At 39.0% G+C, this 19,291-nt stretch overlaps 1 protein-coding gene across 9 annotated transcripts in view; it reads left to right on the forward strand.

The window, feature by feature from the left end:
• Positions 1–19,291, forward strand: part of LOC128690140 (lysosomal protective protein) — a 64,655-nt gene that overhangs the window by 13,534 nt on the left and 31,830 nt on the right. For all 9 annotated transcript variants that reach the window (XM_070090594.1, XM_070090602.1, XM_070090593.1 and 6 more), the window contains exons 2-7: positions 991–1,159; positions 5,997–6,159; positions 6,603–6,737; positions 11,644–11,855; positions 12,104–12,203; positions 12,537–12,706. In XM_070090594.1, coding sequence (XP_069946695.1) covers positions 991–1,159; positions 5,997–6,159; positions 6,603–6,737; positions 11,644–11,855; positions 12,104–12,203; positions 12,537–12,706 — 949 coding nt within the window. The remainder of the gene's footprint in view (positions 1–990; positions 1,160–5,996; positions 6,160–6,602; positions 6,738–11,643; positions 11,856–12,103; positions 12,204–12,536; positions 12,707–19,291) is intronic.

The raw sequence follows: 19,291 nt of genomic DNA on the forward strand, positions 1-19,291 counted from the left end.
TGAAATCACAGCTTCCCTATCTTCATCAACATTTAACAATTCCTCAAAATATTCCCTCCATCTTCCAGATACCTCTAACTCTCCATTTAATAACTCTCCTCTCCTACTTTTAACTGACACATCCATTTGTTCTCTAGGCTTCCTCAACTTGTTGATCTCACTCCAAAGCTTTTTCTTATTTTCAACAAAATTTGTTGATAACATCTCACCCACTCTCTCACTTGCTCTTTTTTTACATTGCTTCACCACTCTCTTAACCTCTCTTTTTCTCTCCATATACTCTTCCCTCCTTGCATCACTTCTATTTTTTAAAAATCTCTCATATGCTAACTTTTTCTCTCTTACTACTCTCTTTACATTATCATTCCACCAATTGCTCTTCTTCCTTCCTTCACCCACTTTCCTGTAACCACAAACTTCTGCTGAAAACACTAACACTACATTTTTAAACTTGCCCCATACATCTTTGACCCCATTGCCTATACTCTCACTAGCTCATCTATCCTCCAATAGTTGTTTATATTTTACCCTAACTCCCTCCTCTTTTAGTTTATAAACCTTCACCTCTCTTTTACTTGCTGCTTCTATTTTCCTTGTATCTCATCTACCTTTACTTTCACTGTAGCTACAACTACATGTATTTTATTAATTTTATTATTGTAATTCAGGTTCATGCTTTTGGTTTATTAAGCATATTTTATTTTGGGCATAATTCTATTCAAAGATGGTGTAATTTTATGTGAATAAACTTACTAATGATAATTTAATGACCCTAGTATTCTTAAAAAGTCCATTATGTGATAGTTGAAATTCCCTTGACCTGACAGTTTTAATATTTGTTTCCCTATTTTCGTTGATTTTAACATTTAAGACCATTTCATGATATAGTATGCTTGACTTCATGACAGGCATGTAAATACGTATGTAATATGTAATGTACCGTATGTATTGTGTTCAGTTGCCTTATCATTTTTATAATTTCCTTTACAGTGGTAAAGATGTTTAGGCTTTTGGTTGTGGTAGCCTATTTGACTGTTAGTGCAGTTGGTGCCCCTGTTGCTGATGAGATAACAGATTTACCAGGACTCAACCACAACATATCTTTCCGTCACTACAGTGGATTTTTATCTGGGGACGAGGGAAAGAACCTTCACTATTGGTATGTATTTTTTATTTCTCAGTTATTTAGACATTGTACACTAGTGTATTTGAATCAATATTTTTCTTATTTTGAATTGTATATTTTTTTTTTAACACACTGGCCGTCCCCCACCAAGGCAGGGTGGCCCGAAAAAGAAAAACCTTCTTCATCATTCACTCCATCACTGTCTTGCCAGAGGTGTGCTTTTACTACAATTATAAAATTGAAACATTAACACCCCTCCTTCAGAGTGCAGATACTGTACTTCTCATCTCCCGGACTCAAGTCCGGCCTGCCGGTTTCCCTGAATCCCTTCATAAATGTTACCTTGCTCACACTCCAACAGCAGGCCAAGTATTAAAAACCATTTGTCTCCATTTGCTCCTATCTAACACACTCATGCACGCTTGCTGGAAATCCAAGCCCCTCGCACACAAAACCTCCTTTACCCTCCCTCCAACCTTTCCTAGGCTGACCCCTACCCGACCTTCCTTCCACTACAGATTTACACACTCTCTAAGTCATTCTATTTCGTTCCAGCCTCTCTACATGTCCAAACCATCTCGATAACCCCTCCTCATCCCTCTGGATAATAGTTTTGGTAATCCCGCACCTCCTCCTAATTTCCAAAGTACGGATTCTCTACATTATATTCACACCATACATTGCCCTCAGACATGACATCTCCACTGCCTCAAGCCTTTTCCTTGTTGCAACATTCACCGCCCATGCCTCACGCCCATACAAGAGCGTTGGTATAACTATACTCTAATACATTCCCCTCTTTACTTTCATGGATAAAGTTCTTTGTCCCCACAGACTCCTCAGTGCACCACTCACCTTTTTCCCCTAGTCAGTTCTATGATTCACATTAGCTTTCATAGACCCATCTGCTGACACATCCACCCCCAAGTATCTGAATACATTTACCTCCTCCATACTCTCTCCCTCCAATCTGTATATAACATATCCCCTAGATAAAAACTGATTTAATCAGAATATTCCCTAATTATTTGTTAAAGGTTAACCACTCTATTAATCTAATGAATGAAGGATGCTTTTACCATCACTTCTAATTCCTCAATTATTGCACCAGTTCAGGTTCTCTTTCAGAGGTTGGGTATATAATGTCTCCTTTCTTAATAATAATAACAATAATAATTTATTTGTACAAGTACATGTACAAAGTATACAGGCCTAGCTGACATCAATGATATACTACTCCATAGAGAGAGCATTTTGTTATTCAGAGCATTTTGGCCAAATTAGGTTAGGTTTGCCCCAGGATGCAACCCACTCCAGTCGACTAATACCCAGGCACCCTTTTTACTGATGGTTGAACTTTGGACAACAGGTGTCTTAAGGAAATACATCCTAGTGTCTCCAGCCATACCGGGAATCATCCCCTGGACCTCAGCATATGAGCCGAGTGTTTATTTTTTATATATTTATTTAACTTTATAGGTAGTAGGTTGGTAGACAGCAACCGCCCAGGGAGGTACTACCGTCCTGCCAAGTGAGTGTAAAACGAAAGCCTGTAATTGTTTTACATGATGGTAGGATTGCTGGTGTCCTTTTTTCTGTCTCATGAACATGCAAGATTTCAGGTACGTCTTGCTACTTCTACTCACACTTAGGTCACACTACACATACATGTACAAGCACATATATACACACCCCTCTGGGTTTTCTTCTATTTTCTTTCTAGTTCTTATTCTTGTTTATTTCCTCTTATCTCCATGGGGAAGTGGAACAGAATTCTTCCTCCGTAAGCCATGCGTGTTGTAAGAGGCGACTAAAATGCCAGGAGCAAGGGGCTAGTAACCTCTTCTCCTGTATATATTACTAAATGTAAAAGGAGAAACTTTCGTTTTTCCTTTTGGGCCACCCCGCCTCGGTGGGATACGGCCGGTGTGTTGAAAGAAAGAAAGATTTATTTAACTTAATTTATTTTAGATGTGGACACATGCTGCATATCAAAACATTCTGCTCTTGACTCTCGCCCAGGCAGGTCATAGCAGCTCTCCTTACTTTGTCTCCCTACGATCCCCGTTGGGGAGGGGAACCTTTACCAGCGTTGTCATCACCTTGACTTACACGATGAACTACGCAAATCGTGTAAAGATCAAACCAAGAAATGGTACCGTTGATGATTCAACGAAGATTGCTCTTGCAACTGTTGTTCAGGGAGCACTGGAAGTAAAATTCAACACCATATTGTCACTGAAAGAAGCATTCATTGTTGTGTGTCACGATGATGCTGAAGCAGAGAAGCTACTCACTACAGAAGCCATCACTACTCTTACTACTCGAGGGTTTACTGTTATGTCATCTCCTGCCCTCAGGGCAAGGAAATCAGTATTCCTAAAAAAACTGGACAAGATTCTGATGTCTCAAACACCTGCTGAACTCAAGTCATCCATCGAGACGCAAAATACTTGGGCTACTGTTAACAGCATTACAAAAATCCCAAATGCAACGTCCATGATCAAGGTCACCTTCACCGACGTGAACATGGCTGCCACTGCACTGAACAAAGGTCTTGCTGTCTACTACTACTACATCAGCCCTACCTACATTGAAGCAGAGAGATATCACTACATCCAACATTGCTGGAACTGTTATTCATACCATCACACCACCAAAGCATGTCCAGTAAAAGACAAGAAGTTCTGCACTACATGTGGTAGTGAGGGACACGCCTTCAGTTCCTGCACCGCTGCTGCTCCAACACAATCAGCGTGCTTAAACTGCAAGAGTAATGATCACCATACACTGGCAGCAAAATGTCCTACAAGAAAGGATATTATGAAGAAAACACAAGATGCAGGAAAGAAAAAACCTACTAGCAACACTCCAACGTATGCAGCAATTGCAAAAATACAAGCAGATACTACAAAATTACTTCAAGCATCTACTCAGCCCACCTCCACCACCACCACTACCATCACTCCTCCAACATGTGACGTAACGAAGATTCACTACTGTCTACTATACGCTCATATGCAAAACATGGCTGTACCTGGATCATTTAACTCTACCATCAACGAGTTATTTGCATTAAATAACATGCCTTCATTTACATTTCCAGCATCTCCACCTTCTGAAGAAATTCTCAAATTCACCAAAAACTTAATCGCCAACTCTTCTGCAGAAGTTCCATCAACACCACCAACTAGTGACGTCAATCCAACAACGACCAATGAGAAGCCTCCACCGCCACCACCTCTCACTGAATCCAACCAATCAGAAGCCTTACCACCAGAAACATCTTCTAATTTGTCTACTGAAGTTGAAAACGAAGCAACACCACCTTCCTCTACTCCACCACCGCCTTCTCTACTTAGCTCACGTCGATTACCTGGAACACCATGGGTTAAACACAAAGGACTCATATTCTACACCACGAGGCTGTACCCTGCAAGCATGACTCGCCTAGAACTCATCCAACATCTCCAAGACAACACTGTATCGTACCAAAGTGAAGAAAGACCATTCCCTACCTACAACCAGATACTCCACCAACTCCAAACCAACGAATACTACTACAGCTCTCCCATAAGTGTGATACAACTCTCTCGAAAACAATTTACCGCACTGATAAACGGTTTAAGACCATAACCAACTCATCCTGCTTGCTGCCTTCTGACACTCCCAGCTCCTACCACTGCCTTCGCCATCCTCTCCTAGTGAGCCAAGCAATGACATCAGTCAAGCCTCTCTATCTACGTCTCCAGTACTTTTGTACCACATATCCCAAAGTGGTTGGGCCACTTGCCTTGATTCCTCCTCTTCCCCTCCTCCCCATCCTTTTCCAGTTATTTTCATCCTTCCTTATCCTTCTTCCTTCCCATCTTACGACAGCTCTCGTCGTCCTCGATTCGATTCGATTCACTGCATATTTTCATTTTTGTCTAGTGCAAGTTCTAAATAATAATTTTAGCATTTTCACTAACATTTATGGTATAATTATAATCTGTCATTTTCATATATAATAAGTTCACTTGTATTCTCTATGTGATCTGTTTGACTTTATTCCATTTCCATTGGTCTTCTGAACATGACACTTATTGATGTAGCATTAAATTTTGTCATTAAATTATCACTCCACATGGTCAGCTTGTGTAAGTCTTCATGCAGTTATTAGCACAACAAAAAAAATAAAAGGCACAATACCATGACTGGAACAATACAGAGATAACCCTAACGTAGGAGAGAATAACTTATGACAACATTTCTGTCCGACTTGAGCCAAAACATCATTTTGAGTCTCTCTCTCCTATGTGCAGGTTATTTGTTTATAGTTATTAACAGTTACAGTATTTTGATGTTTGATGCATTGGACTTTTGCATGTACAGTAGTCCCCCTGTAACTGTGGGGGATAAGTTCCAAGCCCTACTGTGGATACCGAAACTACAGATGGTAGTGAACCCTATACATATATAACTAGTTTTTCATTTACATACATACCTATGAGAAAGTTTAATTAATAAATTACACACCATAAGTCAAGAAGTAGCACTTTCACTGATGGGAAGCACTTCACAGCTTTTCTGAGGCTTTGAAGAACTACCACCCTCACTATTTTTGTGCTTTGTGGCCATTATTAAGCAAAATTAAGGGTTATTTTCGGGTCACGGTAAACCATGGATAATTGAAACCAAGAAAACCAGACCCGCGGATATGAGGCGCTTGCTGTATACATATATAAATTTTAAAAAAATTGAGCCAGTACATTTAAAAAACAGTATTGTGTTTTCAGATAAATATATTTTATATCTGTGATGTTTTTTCTTCAAATACTTTGTAGAACAATGCATTAGTTGTGAATGTGAATGGGTAAAATGTTTTCAGGTTTGTGGAGTCTTCACACAACCCTGCAGATGATCCTGTGTTGCTTTGGATGAATGGTGGGCCTGGATGCTCTTCAATGGAAGGCCTCTTGGCTGAACTTGGACCATATCTTGTTAATCCTGATGGAAAAACATTGAAGGAAAATATTTATTCATGGAACACTGTAAGTTGACTGATGCAATTATTGCACAACTCATTTAAATATCATTCTTTAGAATTAATTTTTATTTACAAAATAGTTTTAAAACTATTCTGTTTAAATATAGATAAATTAATATAAAATCTTATGGTACCAAAGGTTTTGCAGGATTTTTACACAACGAAAAAAAAAAATCAGGAATAAGTAAAATAAGTAGTTTGGTATTTTCCAACTGGGAAAATGCCAAACTACTATACTATTTGTATGTGCTCTCTAAGATACGTATGGCTGCAGGTAATATAGATTGACTGGCATATGTTGCTGCCAGTTTGCAAAGTCTTTATTCTGATGACTTGATAAATAAAAATGTTAGTATAAAGCTTTGCTCAGCAGACTCATTTTATCACAAAAATCTTTTGTTGAGAAATGTTTTATACAAGAATTAATTATGGCTTTGGTTTTGTCAGGTGGCTAATGTGTTATTCCTGGAAGCTCCTGCTTGTGTCGGGTTCTCATACGACTCAAACAATGACTGTGTCACTGGAGATAATGAGACTTCGCTCTCAAACTATCTCGCACTTAAAGACTTCTTCACAAACAAAGTAAGTTTTCTTTTGCAGTGTTAGTGTTGGATAACTTTTTAGTTGTAAAAGTGTTACATAATATGTTACAAATTAAATGGAAACAAGTGATTAATACAAGTTTTAATAATGTAAGGTGCTGTATCTGAAAAAGTAGTAGAGAGAGAAAGCTCACAAAAATTCTTGAGCTTTAAAATAAAATTTTATTTCTTTGCTAAGGTTACAATGTGTGTTTACATTTCATAATTTGATTGATACAAAGAAAGTCACTATCATGCCAAGGCATTTTGGGCAGACTTAGCCTAATACTTATAGACTACTTAAGTCTAGACAGGTGAAGAGTGGTAGAATACAAATATTCAATATTTTACTCTATTATTATTATGAGGTAGTACAATTTATGATACAGTACAAACATACATTTGTAATTAAGATTGTTTATTATTAATATGAGGTAGTACAATTAATGATACAAACATACATTTTTAAGTTTGTAATAATTACTTAATAGCTAATAGTTAATAAAATATTTGGGAGAGTTGCTTTAAATTTGGTTAGAGTTTAGCATAGTGTGGGTATGGTTGTTATTGAGAGATACGACTTTTGAGTGTAGTCCCAAATTGATTTGTGGGCAGGGGACTTCTTGCTGTTTCAGGCAAAGAGTTCCAGATCTTTAGGTCCTTCATGTGCATTGCATTTTTGCATATTGTGAGATGGACATGAGGGATGTCAAAAAGTGTTTTGTGCCTCATGTTATGCCTGTGTGTTCTGATGAAGCTGTCTAGAAGTTTAAGGGAAGAGTTGACATTAGAGTTTAATGTTATGTATATATAGTAGGCACAGTAATAAGTGCATATTTTGTAAATTCCTAGGTAGTAGGTTAGTAGACAGATCGCCCAGGGAGGTACTACAGTCCTGCTAAGTGAACGTAAAACGAAAGCCTGTAATTGTTTTACATTATGATAGGATTACTGGTGTTATTTTTTTCTATCTCTTAAAAGTGCAAGATTTCAGGTATGTCTTGCTACTTCTACTTACACTTAGGTCACACTACACATGCATGTACATGCATATATATACACACCCCTCTGGGTTTTCTTCTATTTTCTTACTAGTTCTTGTTCTTCTTTATTTCCTCTTATCTCCATGGGGAAGTGGAATAGAATTCTTCCTCTGTAAGCCATGCGTGTCGTAAGAGGCGACTGAAATGCCGGGAGCAAGGGGCTAGTAACTCCTTCTCCTGTATACATTACTAAAATTAAAAAGAGAACTTTTTGGGCCATCCTGCTTCTGTGGGATATGGCCAGTTTGTTGAAAGAAAGAAAGAACATGACAAAGATCACAACATTAAGGAAGATGACGGGGTGGGTATTGAGAACTTTCAAAAAAAAGGGAAATACAGTAATGCCGATGGTGACACTTCTTAAATCGCTAGTGCTCTTTCATTTAGAATATTGCTCAGTGCTGATGGCCCCATTCAAAGCAGGAGAAATATCAGAGCTGGAACAAATATAGAGATCATTTACAGCTCACATTGAGCCAGTAAAACACCTAAATTACTGGGAGCACCTTCAAGTCTTGAACATGTACTCATTGGAGTGTAGGAGAGAGGGAGATACATGATAATATATACCTGGAAAGTACTCGAGGGCCTGGTCCCAAATCTGCACACTGCCATAACATACTGGAGTGAGAGATATGGGAGGAAGTGTAAAATAAACCCAGTGAGGAGCAGGGGTGCGGTGGGGACATTAAGGGTACACTGTATCAACATCTGGGGTTCCAGACTATTCACATCTTGCCAGAAGATATCAGAAACGTGGCTGGAGCAAGTGTAGAAGCCTTCAAGAGGAAACTGGATAAGTATCTTCACCAGGTGCCAAATCAACCAGGCTGTGATGGATATGTGGGGCAACGGACCTCCAGCAGCAACAGCCTGGTTGACCAGGGAAGCACCAGACGAGCCTGGCCCATGGCCAGGCTCCGAGAGTAGTCAAACCCTCGAAGCTTCAGAGGTATAAAGGTATATTGAAGGTATATGCATGTCACAAGGGGCATCTAAAATGCCAGGAGCAAGGGGATAGTAACCCCTTCTGTATATATTACTAAAGTTAAAAAGAGAAACTTTTGTTTTTCTTTTTGGGTCACCCTGCCTCGGTGGGATATGGCTGGTTTGTTGAAAGAAGAAGATTTTATATATTAAGTGAAAGTGGTGGGGTGTGTTGTCTGATGCTGGAGTTTGTAATCATCCGCAGTGCCGCTTTTGTTGGTTATTAAAGGTTTAAGCTGATTGGCCATGGTAGATCTCCAAGCACAAATACCATAGATGAGGTAAGGGCATACAGTGGTACCCTGAGTTTTGAATAGTTCTCAACTTGACCAATTATGTAAGTGTATTATTGTAAGTGCTTCGGTAAGTGTATTTTTAGGGGTCTGAAACGGACAAATCTAATTTACATTATTCCTTATGGGAACAAATTCGTTCGGTAACTTCACTTGAAGAGCCTTCTGGAACAAAGAAAGTTTGAAACTCGGGGTACCACTGTATTAGAGAGTGATATAAAGTAAGGAGTGTCCTTTGGGGCACATAGTATCATATCTTGGAAAGGATGCCTATTGTATTAGAGAGTGATATAAAGTAAGGAGTGTCCTTTGGGGCACATAGTATCATATCTTGGAAAGGATATCTATTGCTGGATGCGGGTCTGAAATTTAAGATTACAGTCAAGGTGGAGACCTAGAAATTTGCCCTCAGTGCGTCTTATAATGGGTCAACCGTTTATCAATATGTTTAGCTGGATATTTAAAGCTCTCATTTCTAAAAAGCATGAAGTAGGTTTTGTCTATATTGAGAGTAAGTTTGTTGATTGACATCCAGTTTGAAATTTTATGTAGCTCACTCCTTACGGTGTTACTAAGTACTGTATTACAATATTACAATCTGGATGATTAAAGCTTGAACTAGCCTGTTAATTACGATATTATTCTTAGCCCATCATCCAAACTGTAATAAGAGTATTTGTCCAGGAGTACAAAAATAGGCATAATATTTTTAATCTTTACTAGTAAATTATAAAATAAGAGCATTATAAAAGACAACATAAAAGTGTATTCTTTGGTTTCATTATCACATTACAATATCAGATACATGACTAGAATTGTCACATTACAAAGCACCATATCACAAACATGACTATCCATTACTGACATCACATTACTACAATATCACCCATGTCACAACTGACACATAATTGAGTACAATATCACAAACACCCTTGTCAACTATGACACACGACACCATTGTAACAGTGTCACACGACACCTTTCTCAGCGTTATAACACACCATCTCAACTGTGTCCACATGACACCCTTGGCTCAGTGTAAATCTTCAAACCTCTACAGTGTCCACATGACACCCTTGTCTCCGTGCACATCTACACACTTTCGCTACCGTGTCCACATGACACCCTTGTCTCCATGTAAATCTACACACTTTCGCTACCGTGTCCACAAGACACCCTTATCTCCATGTAAATCTACACACTTTTGCTACTGTGTCTACACGACACCCTTATCTCCACGTTATAACACACCGTGTCCACATGACACCCTACAGTGTCCGATATTAACACCGTCATGGGGCCAGCCGACTAAGTCCAGTCGCTGCCATCAGGAAACTGTCCAGTCGTAGTCAACAGGAAACTAAGCTATTCGATGCCATCAGGAACAAAGTCCAATCGTTGCCACCAGCAAACTAAGTCCAGTCACTGCCATCAGGAAACTAAGTCCACGTTCCCAGCAGGAAACTTTCGTTGTCAGCCGGAGACGTTACCAGCAAAGTCAAGCAGTGAAGCCATGCTAAACTCACTATGTATGAGGTCTTTACTCTCAGTGAGTAGTGCAGAACACACTATGATGTGAGTACACTGAATGAGGCCGTCAGGTAACTGAGGCCGTCAGACTCAGTGAGCTGTTGTAGACACACTCCTTCTAAGGCCAGTAGATATACACCGTAAGATGGTCAGGTGAATACTCTCTACTACCAGTAGATGTATACCATAAGGTGGTCTGGTGAATACTGCTAAGGCTGGCTCAGCAGTCCCAACATTGGGTTTGATGATGTACCCGTGGTACTGCAGGCCTACATGTAAACAATCTAACTGCTAGTTTGGCAGAAGGCCGCCTCACTAAGTATAGCCAGGTTTGGGTGGGAGAAGATGTAAGTGGTGTCATCTGCGAATAGAACTGGTTTAAGGAGTCACGATGCATTTGGGAGGTCATTGATATAAATACGAAAGAGTAGAGGACCTAGGACACTTCCCTGTGGCACTCCAGCAACTACAGGCTGAGTATTGGAGGTCATGCCATTTGTGTACACATACTATTGTCTACCACTAAGATAAGATTTTAGGTAATTGAGAGAGTGTCCTCTGACCCCATAATGCTTTAGTTTTGGGTGCCAGATATTGTGGTTTACCGTATCAAATGCTTTCCGTAGGATATTAATTTTTTTCAGTTACTGTGTATAGTAATTCAAGCATCTGAATAATTGCATCATTCATGCTTTTTTTTCAGCCTAAACCCAAATTGGCAGGGGTTCAGTATATTATGGGATAGGAGGTAGGAGTAGATTTGTTTATGTATTATTTTTTTGAAGATTTTAGATAGCAGAGGCAAGTTAGATATTGGTCTGTAGTTATTTAGTTCTGTAGGATCACCTCCTTTGAGGATTGGGGTAACAGAATTGTTAAATAGTGTTGCGATAATGGGGGACAACATATGAGCTGCTTTACCAATGTTGAGTGCAAAACTATTTTGAAAAGCAATAAACTGCTTGAAATGGTTATATAGTAATTTGTACAGGTTTGTATACAAAAGATGTTTTAACCTTTTAAATATTTATTTGAATTTCTGTACTATGAAAAGTTTCCCGAGTATCGCAAGAATGAATTCTTCATCACTGGAGAATCTTATGCTGGTGTGTACGTACCAACTCTGGCTGTACGGGTACTACAGGGTCAAGAAGATTTCAGCATAAATCTTCAAGGGTATGCTATTGGCAATGGGCTATCCAGTTATAAGCTCAACGATGATTCCATCATCTTCTTCGGATACTACCATGGTCTCTTTGGTGATGAGTAAGTATTTTTTTTCTTTTACATGGTGTTAGTGCAGGGGTTAGAGACAGAGCATAAACTGATATACTCTGTTTGCTGTTGCTTATGAAAAGATTCTCCTCTAAGAGTACTGTAATGATTTAATCATAAAAGGCCTTATTTTGTGCTATTTTGAGAAGGGCATGGGTGGTGAACAGTATTCAGTTTTGAATTTATAGGTAAATTTAGAGCAGTAAGAAGTGTGTATGTATTTTTTTTTTGTTTTTTAGTTTGTGGATGCGCCTTGTGACACATTGCTGCAAGGGGGGACGTCCTTCAAAAGATGCATGCAACTTCTATAAGACATACTGGCCTTTGTGTACTCAAGCTGTAAGTGAAAACACTTATAAACTGTTTGCATTAAAATACTGGTTTATAGACTTAGTTTATTCAAGGTATTCTTGGTAAGGGTAACTATTAGTTTTATCAGATAAACTAAAACGATTTAATGAATTTATTTCAAACTTGAAATATTAAGACATGTGCATAATTTAATTTTGCATAATTTAAAAAAACTTGTCTTGTGGTAGAAATCTTTATTTCTTGATATCTCACCATTACTTTTCATCTGTATATTTATGTTCATACTTTAGTATGAACAGTATTAAGTATTTAATTATTCTAGCCATAAAAGGTAATAATCAATAAAACATGTGTTGGCAGGTTAGTAAAGCATCGGACATTATCTATAATGAGGGTCTCAACATGTACAACTTGTATGATAATTGTCCCACTGCAACAGCAGGAAATTTTTCTCGATATGAAGCTGATCTCTCCAACATTTTGAGAGCACATAAATCCCATCCTGGAATGATGCTGAAAGCAAAGAAGAGGTGAGATGTTTGGTTTTAATTAAGGTGTTCATAAAATTTAAAAGAATAACTGTAATTGAAATATGCAAGTCAAAGAAACTCAGGTTAAAATACTGTATTATACTTTTGATAAATCATGGTAGTCATTGGTAGTTTATATATTTATATATATTTATATATATATATATTATATATATATATATATATATATATATATATATATATATATATATATATATATATATATATATATATATATATATATATATATATATATATATATATATATTTTTTTCAACAAGTCGGCCGTCTCCCACCGAGGCAGGGTGACCCAAAAAAGAAAGAAAATCCCCAAAAAGAAAATACTTTCATCATCATTCAACACTTTCACCACACTCGCACATTATCACTGTTTTTGCAGAGGTGCCCAGAATACAACAGTTTAGAAGCATACACATATAAAGATACACAACATATCCCTCCAAACTGCCAATATCCCAAACCCCTCCTTTAAAGTGCAGGCATTGTACTTCCCATTTCCAGGACTCAAGTCCGACTATATGAAAATAACCGGTTTCCCTGAATCCCTTCACTAAATATTACCCTGCTCAAACTCCAACAGATCGTCAGGTCCCAAGTACCATTCGTCTCCATTCACTCCTATCTAACACGCTCACGCACGCTTGCTGGAAGTCCCAGCCCCTTGCCCACAAAACCTCCTTTACCCCCTCTCTCCAACCCTTTCGAGGACGACCCCTACCCCGCCTTCCTTCCCCTATAGATTTATATGCTTTCCATGTCATTCTACTTTGATCCATTCTCTCTAAATGACCAAACCACCTCAACAACCCCTCTTCTGCCCTCTGACTAATACTTTTATTAACTCCACACCTTTTCCTAATTTCCACACTCCAAATTTTCTGCATAATATTTACACCACACATTGCCCTTAAACAGGACATCTCCACTGCCTCCAACCGTCTCCTCGCTGCTGCATTTACCACCCAAGCTTCACACCCATATAAGAGTGTTGGTACTACTATACTTTCATACATTCCCTTCTTTGCCTCCATAGATAACGTTTTTTGACTCCACATATACCTCAACGCACCACTCACCTTTTTTCCCTCATCAATTCTATGGTTAACCTCATCCTTCATAAATCCATCCGCCGACACGTCAACTCCCAAGTATCTGAAAACATTCACTTCTTCCATACTCCTCCTCCCCAGTTTGATATCCATTTTTTCTTTATCTAAATCATTTGACACCCTCATCACCTTACTCTTTTCTATGTTCACTTTCAACTTTCTACCTTTACACACATTCCCAAACTCGTCCACTAACCTTTGCAATTTTTCTTTAGAATCTCCCATAAGCACAGTATCATCAGCAAAAAGTAACTGTGTCAATTCCCATTTTGAATTTGATTCCCCAAAATTATTGGGTTATTCACATATTGGCTCAATGTGGGTCTTCTTTATATGGTGAATCACTCCTCAGTGGAGCTTTTAGTCCTATTAACTGAGGCCTGGTTCCCAATCCACTTGGTAAATGGCAACTCTTTATGATGCAAGTAGGAGGGCTGTGTGGGGATGAAAAAGGAGAAGAAAGATAGCAAGAGGAAGAGGAGAGGGTATTGTTTTTTATGATTCTTTCATCAAATTACTCATCACTGGATAATAAATCGATATGCCATACAAGCTGAGCATTCTACAGCACTCCTGAACTTGTGCAGGTACATATCCAGCATAGGCTTCTTTTTCATTTATTTAGATTTTTTTTAACATGTCAGCCATTTCCCACTGTGGCAGGGTGACCCAAAAAGAAAGAAAAAACTTTCATCATCATTCAACACATTCACCATCACTCATACATAATCACTGTCTTTGCAGAGGCACTCATATAAGACAGCTTCGATGTCCCTCCAAACTGCCAATATCCCAAACTCCTCCATTAAAGTGCAGGCATTGTACTTCCCATTTCCAAGACTCAAGTCTGGCTAACCAGTTTCCCCTGAATCCCTTCACAAAATATTACCCTGTTCACACTCCAACAGCTCATCAGGTCCCAAAAACCATTCGTCTCCATTCACTCCTGTCTAACACGCTCACATACGCTTGCTGGAAGTCCAAGCCCCTCACCCAAAAAAACCTCCATTACCCCTTCCCTCCAACCTTTTCGAGGACAACCACTACTCTGCCTTCCTTCCTCTACAGATTCATATGCTCTCCAAGTCATTCTGCTTTGTTTCATTCTCTCTATATGTCCAAACCACCTTGACAACCCCTCTTCAGCCCTCTGGCTGATACTTTTGGTAACTCCACACCCCCTCCTAATTTCCACACTACAAATTGTCTGTAAAATATTTACACCACACATTGCCCTTAGGACATCTCCACTGCCTCCAGCTGCCTCCTTGCTGCAGCATTTACAACCCATGCTTCACACCCATATAAGAGTGTTGGTACCACTATACTCATATACATTCCCTTCTTGGCCTCCATGGATAACGTTTTTTGTTCCACAGATACCTCAACACACCACTCACCTTTTTTCCTTCATCAGTTCTGCCATTAACCTCATCCTTCATAAATATATCCGCTGACAAGTCAACTCCCAAATATCTGAAAAGATTCACTTCTTCCATACTCCCTCCCTCAAGTGTGATATCCAGTTTTCTTTATCTAAATTATTTGATAACCTCATCACCTTACTCTTATCTGTGTTCACTTTCAACTTTCTACCTTTACATGCCCTCCCAAACTTGTCCACTAAGCTTTGCAACTTATCTTTATAGGAAGGAACTCTACACACATTCTGCCAATCCCTAGGTACCTTCCTCTCTTTCACACATTTATTAAACATTTCTACACATCCCCTACCCATTCTAAAAGCCTCCTTGCTCAACTGCAGTCCTGCTGCCTGTCTTACCTCTAATTCTTTTGAAAATAACCCTACCATACACTTTACCTGGTATACTTAGTAAACTTATTCCCCAATAATTTTTCCAGTCTCTTTTGTCTCCTTTATAGGAAGGAACTCTACACACATTCTGCCAATCCCTAGGTACCTTCCTCTCTTTCACACATTTATTAAACAAAAATGCCAACCACTCCATCACATTACCCCCTTCCCCTTGCTTTTAACATTTCTGTCATGATCCCATCAGTTCCAGCTGCTTTACCCCCTTTCATTCTAGGTAATGAATTTTTTTTTTTTAACAAGTCGGCCATCTCCCACCAAAGCAGGGTGACCCAAAAAGAAAGAAAATCCCCAAAAAGAAAATACTTTCATCATCATTCAACACTTTCACCTCACTCACACATAAATACTCTTTTTGCAGAGGTACTCAGAATACAACAGTTTAGAAGCATATACATGTACGTATAAAGATATAAAACATATTCCTCCAAACTGCCAATATCCCAAATCCCTCCTTTAAAGTGCAGGCATTGTACTTCCCATTCCCAGGACTCAAGTCTGGCTATATAAAAATAATCGGTTTCCCTGAATCCCTTCACTAAATATTACCCTGCTCACACTCCAACAGCTCGTCAGGTCCCAAATACCATTCACTCCTATCTAACACGCTCATGCACGCTTGCTGGAAGTCCAAACCCCTCGCCCACAAAACCCCCTTTAACCCTACCCTCCAACCTTTTTGAAGACGACCCCTACCCCGCCTTCCTTCCCCTACAGATTTATGCACTCTCCATGTCATTCTACTTTGATCCATTCTCTCTAAATGACCAAACCACCTCAACAACCCCTCTTCAGCCCTCTGACTAATACTTTTATTAACTCCGCACCTTCTCCTAATTTCCACACTCCGAATTTTCTGCATAATATTTACACCACACATTGCCCTTAGACAAGACATCTCCAATGCCTCCAACCGTCTCCTCGCTGCAGCATTTACAACCCAAGCTTCAGACCCATATGAGAGTGTTGGTACCACTATACTTTCATACATTCCCTTCTTTGCCTCCATAGATAATGCTTTTTGTCTCCACACATACCTCAATGCACCACTCACCTTTTTTCCTTCATTAATTCTATGATTAACCTCATCCTTCATAAATCCATCTGCTGACACATCAACTCCCAAATATCTGAAAACATTCACTTCTTCCATACTCCTCCTCTCCAATTTGATATCCAAGTTTTCTTTATCTAAATCACTTGATGCCCTCATCACTTTACTCTTTTCTATGTTCACTTTCAACTTTCTACCTTTAAACACTCTCCCAAACTCGTCCACTAACCTTTGCAATTTTTCTTTAGAATCTCCCATCAGCACAGTATCATCAGCAAAAAGCAACTGTGTCAATTCCCATTTTGTATTTGATTCCCCATAATTTAATCTCACCCCTCTCCTGAACACCCTAGCATTTACTTCTTTTACAACCCCATCTATAAATGTATTAAACAACCATGGTGACATTACACATCGCCGTATAAGACCCACCTTTACCAGGAAGTAGTCTCCCTCTCTTCTACACACCCTAACCTGAGCCTCTCTATACTCATAAAAACTCTTTACAGCATTTAGTAACTTACTACCTATTCCATATACATGTACATGCAACATCTGCCACATTGATCCCCTATCGACTCTATCATATGCCTTTTCTAAATCCATAATTGCAATGAAAACTTCCCTACCTTTATCTAAATACTGTTCACATATATGCTTCAATGTAAACACATTCCCTACCCACTCTGCAGTCCTACATTCTATCTTACCTCTAATTCTTTCAATAATTACCCTACCGTACACTTTTCCTGGTATAGTCGGTAAACTAATTCCTCTATAATTTTTACAATCTCTTTTGTCCCCCTTCCCATTATATAAAGGAACTATACATCTCTGCCATACCCTAGGTACCTTCCCCTCTTTCATACATTTATTAACCCTTTGAGGGTTTCGGCCGTACTAGTACGGCTTACGACACAGGGTTTTTGACGTACTAGTATGCCTAAATTCTAGCGCCCTCAAATCTAGTGGGAGAAAGCTGGTAGGCCTACATATGAAAGAATGGGTCTATGTGGTCAATGTGCACAGTATAAAAAAAATCCTGCAGCACACAGTGCATAATGAGAAAAAAAAACTTAGTTTTTTTGGAATAAAACAGCGACTTTGCACTGTATTTTCGTATGGTATTTATTGTTGTACAGTGGACCCCCGCATAATAATATTAACCCTTTCAGGGTCCAAGGCCCAAATCTGAAGTGGTGCCCCAGTGTCCAAGAATTTTCAAAAAAAAAAATTTTTATTTTTTCTTATGAAATGGTAGAGAATCTTTTTGTGAAGGTAATAAAACAAAAAGTACAAAATTTGATGGAAAATTGACGAAATTATGCTCTCGCGAATTTTGACGTGTCAGTGATATTTACAAATCGGCGATTTTGCCGACTTTGACTCCCATTTTAGGCCAATTATATTATTCCAGTCGACCAAATTCTTAGCTATTTCACTAGTATTACTTAGTATTATTTTGAGGAATTGTTAAATGTTGATGAAGATAGGGAAGCTGTGATTTCGTGTATAGGGCAAGGAGGAATAACATCTTGTAGGAGTGAGGAAGAGCCAGTTGTGAGTGTGGGGAAAGTTCGTGAGGCAGTAGGTAAAATGAAAGGGGGTAAGGCAGCCGGGATTGATGGGATAAAGATAGAAATGTTAAAAGCAGGTGGGGATATAGTTTTGGAGTGGTTGGTGCAATTATTTAATAAATGTATGGAAGAGGGTAAGGTACCTAGGGATTGGCAGAGAGCATGCATAGTTCCTTTGTATAAAGGCAAAGGGGATAAAAGAGAGTGCAAAAATTATAGGGGGATAAGTCTGTTGAGTGTACCTGGTAAAGTGTATGGTAGAGTTATAATTGAAAGAATTAAGAGTAAGACGGAGAATAGGATAGCAGATGAACGAGGAGGCTTTAGGAAAGGTAGGGGGTGTGTGGACCAGGTGTTTACAGTGAAACATATAAGTGAACAGTATTTAGATAAGGCTAAACAGGTCTTTGTGGCATTTATGGATTTGGAAAAGGCGTATGACAGGGTGGATAGGGGGGGCAATGTGGCAGATGTTGCAAGTGTATGGTGTAGGAGGTAGGTTACTGAAAGCAGTGAAGAGTTTTTACGAGGATAGTGAGGCTCAAGTTAGAGTATGTAGGAAAGAGGGAAATTTTTTCCCAGTAAAAGTAGGCCTTAGACAAGGATGTGTGATGTCACCGTGGTTGTTTAATATATTTATAGATGGGGTTGTAAGAGAAGTAAATGCGAGGGTCTTGGCAAGAGGCGTGGAGTTAAAAGATAAAGAATCACACACAAAGTGGGAGTTGTCACAGCTGCTCTTTGCTGATGACACTGTGCTCTTGGGAGATTCGAAGAGAAGTTGCAGAGATTGGTGGATGAATTTGGTAGGGTGTGCAAAAGAAGAAAATTAAAGGTGAATACAGGAAAGAGTAAGGTTATGAGGATAACAAAAAGATTAGGTGATGAAAGATTGAATATCAGATTGGAGGGAGAGAGTATGGAGGAGGTGAACGTATTCAGATATTTGGGAGTGGACGTGTCAGCGGATGGGTCTATGAAAGATGAGGT

The sequence above is a fragment of the Cherax quadricarinatus genome, chromosome 32, assembly GCF_038502225.1.
Source record: "Cherax quadricarinatus isolate ZL_2023a chromosome 32, ASM3850222v1, whole genome shotgun sequence".
In the NCBI taxonomy this organism is placed as follows: domain Eukaryota; kingdom Metazoa; phylum Arthropoda; class Malacostraca; order Decapoda; family Parastacidae; genus Cherax; species Cherax quadricarinatus.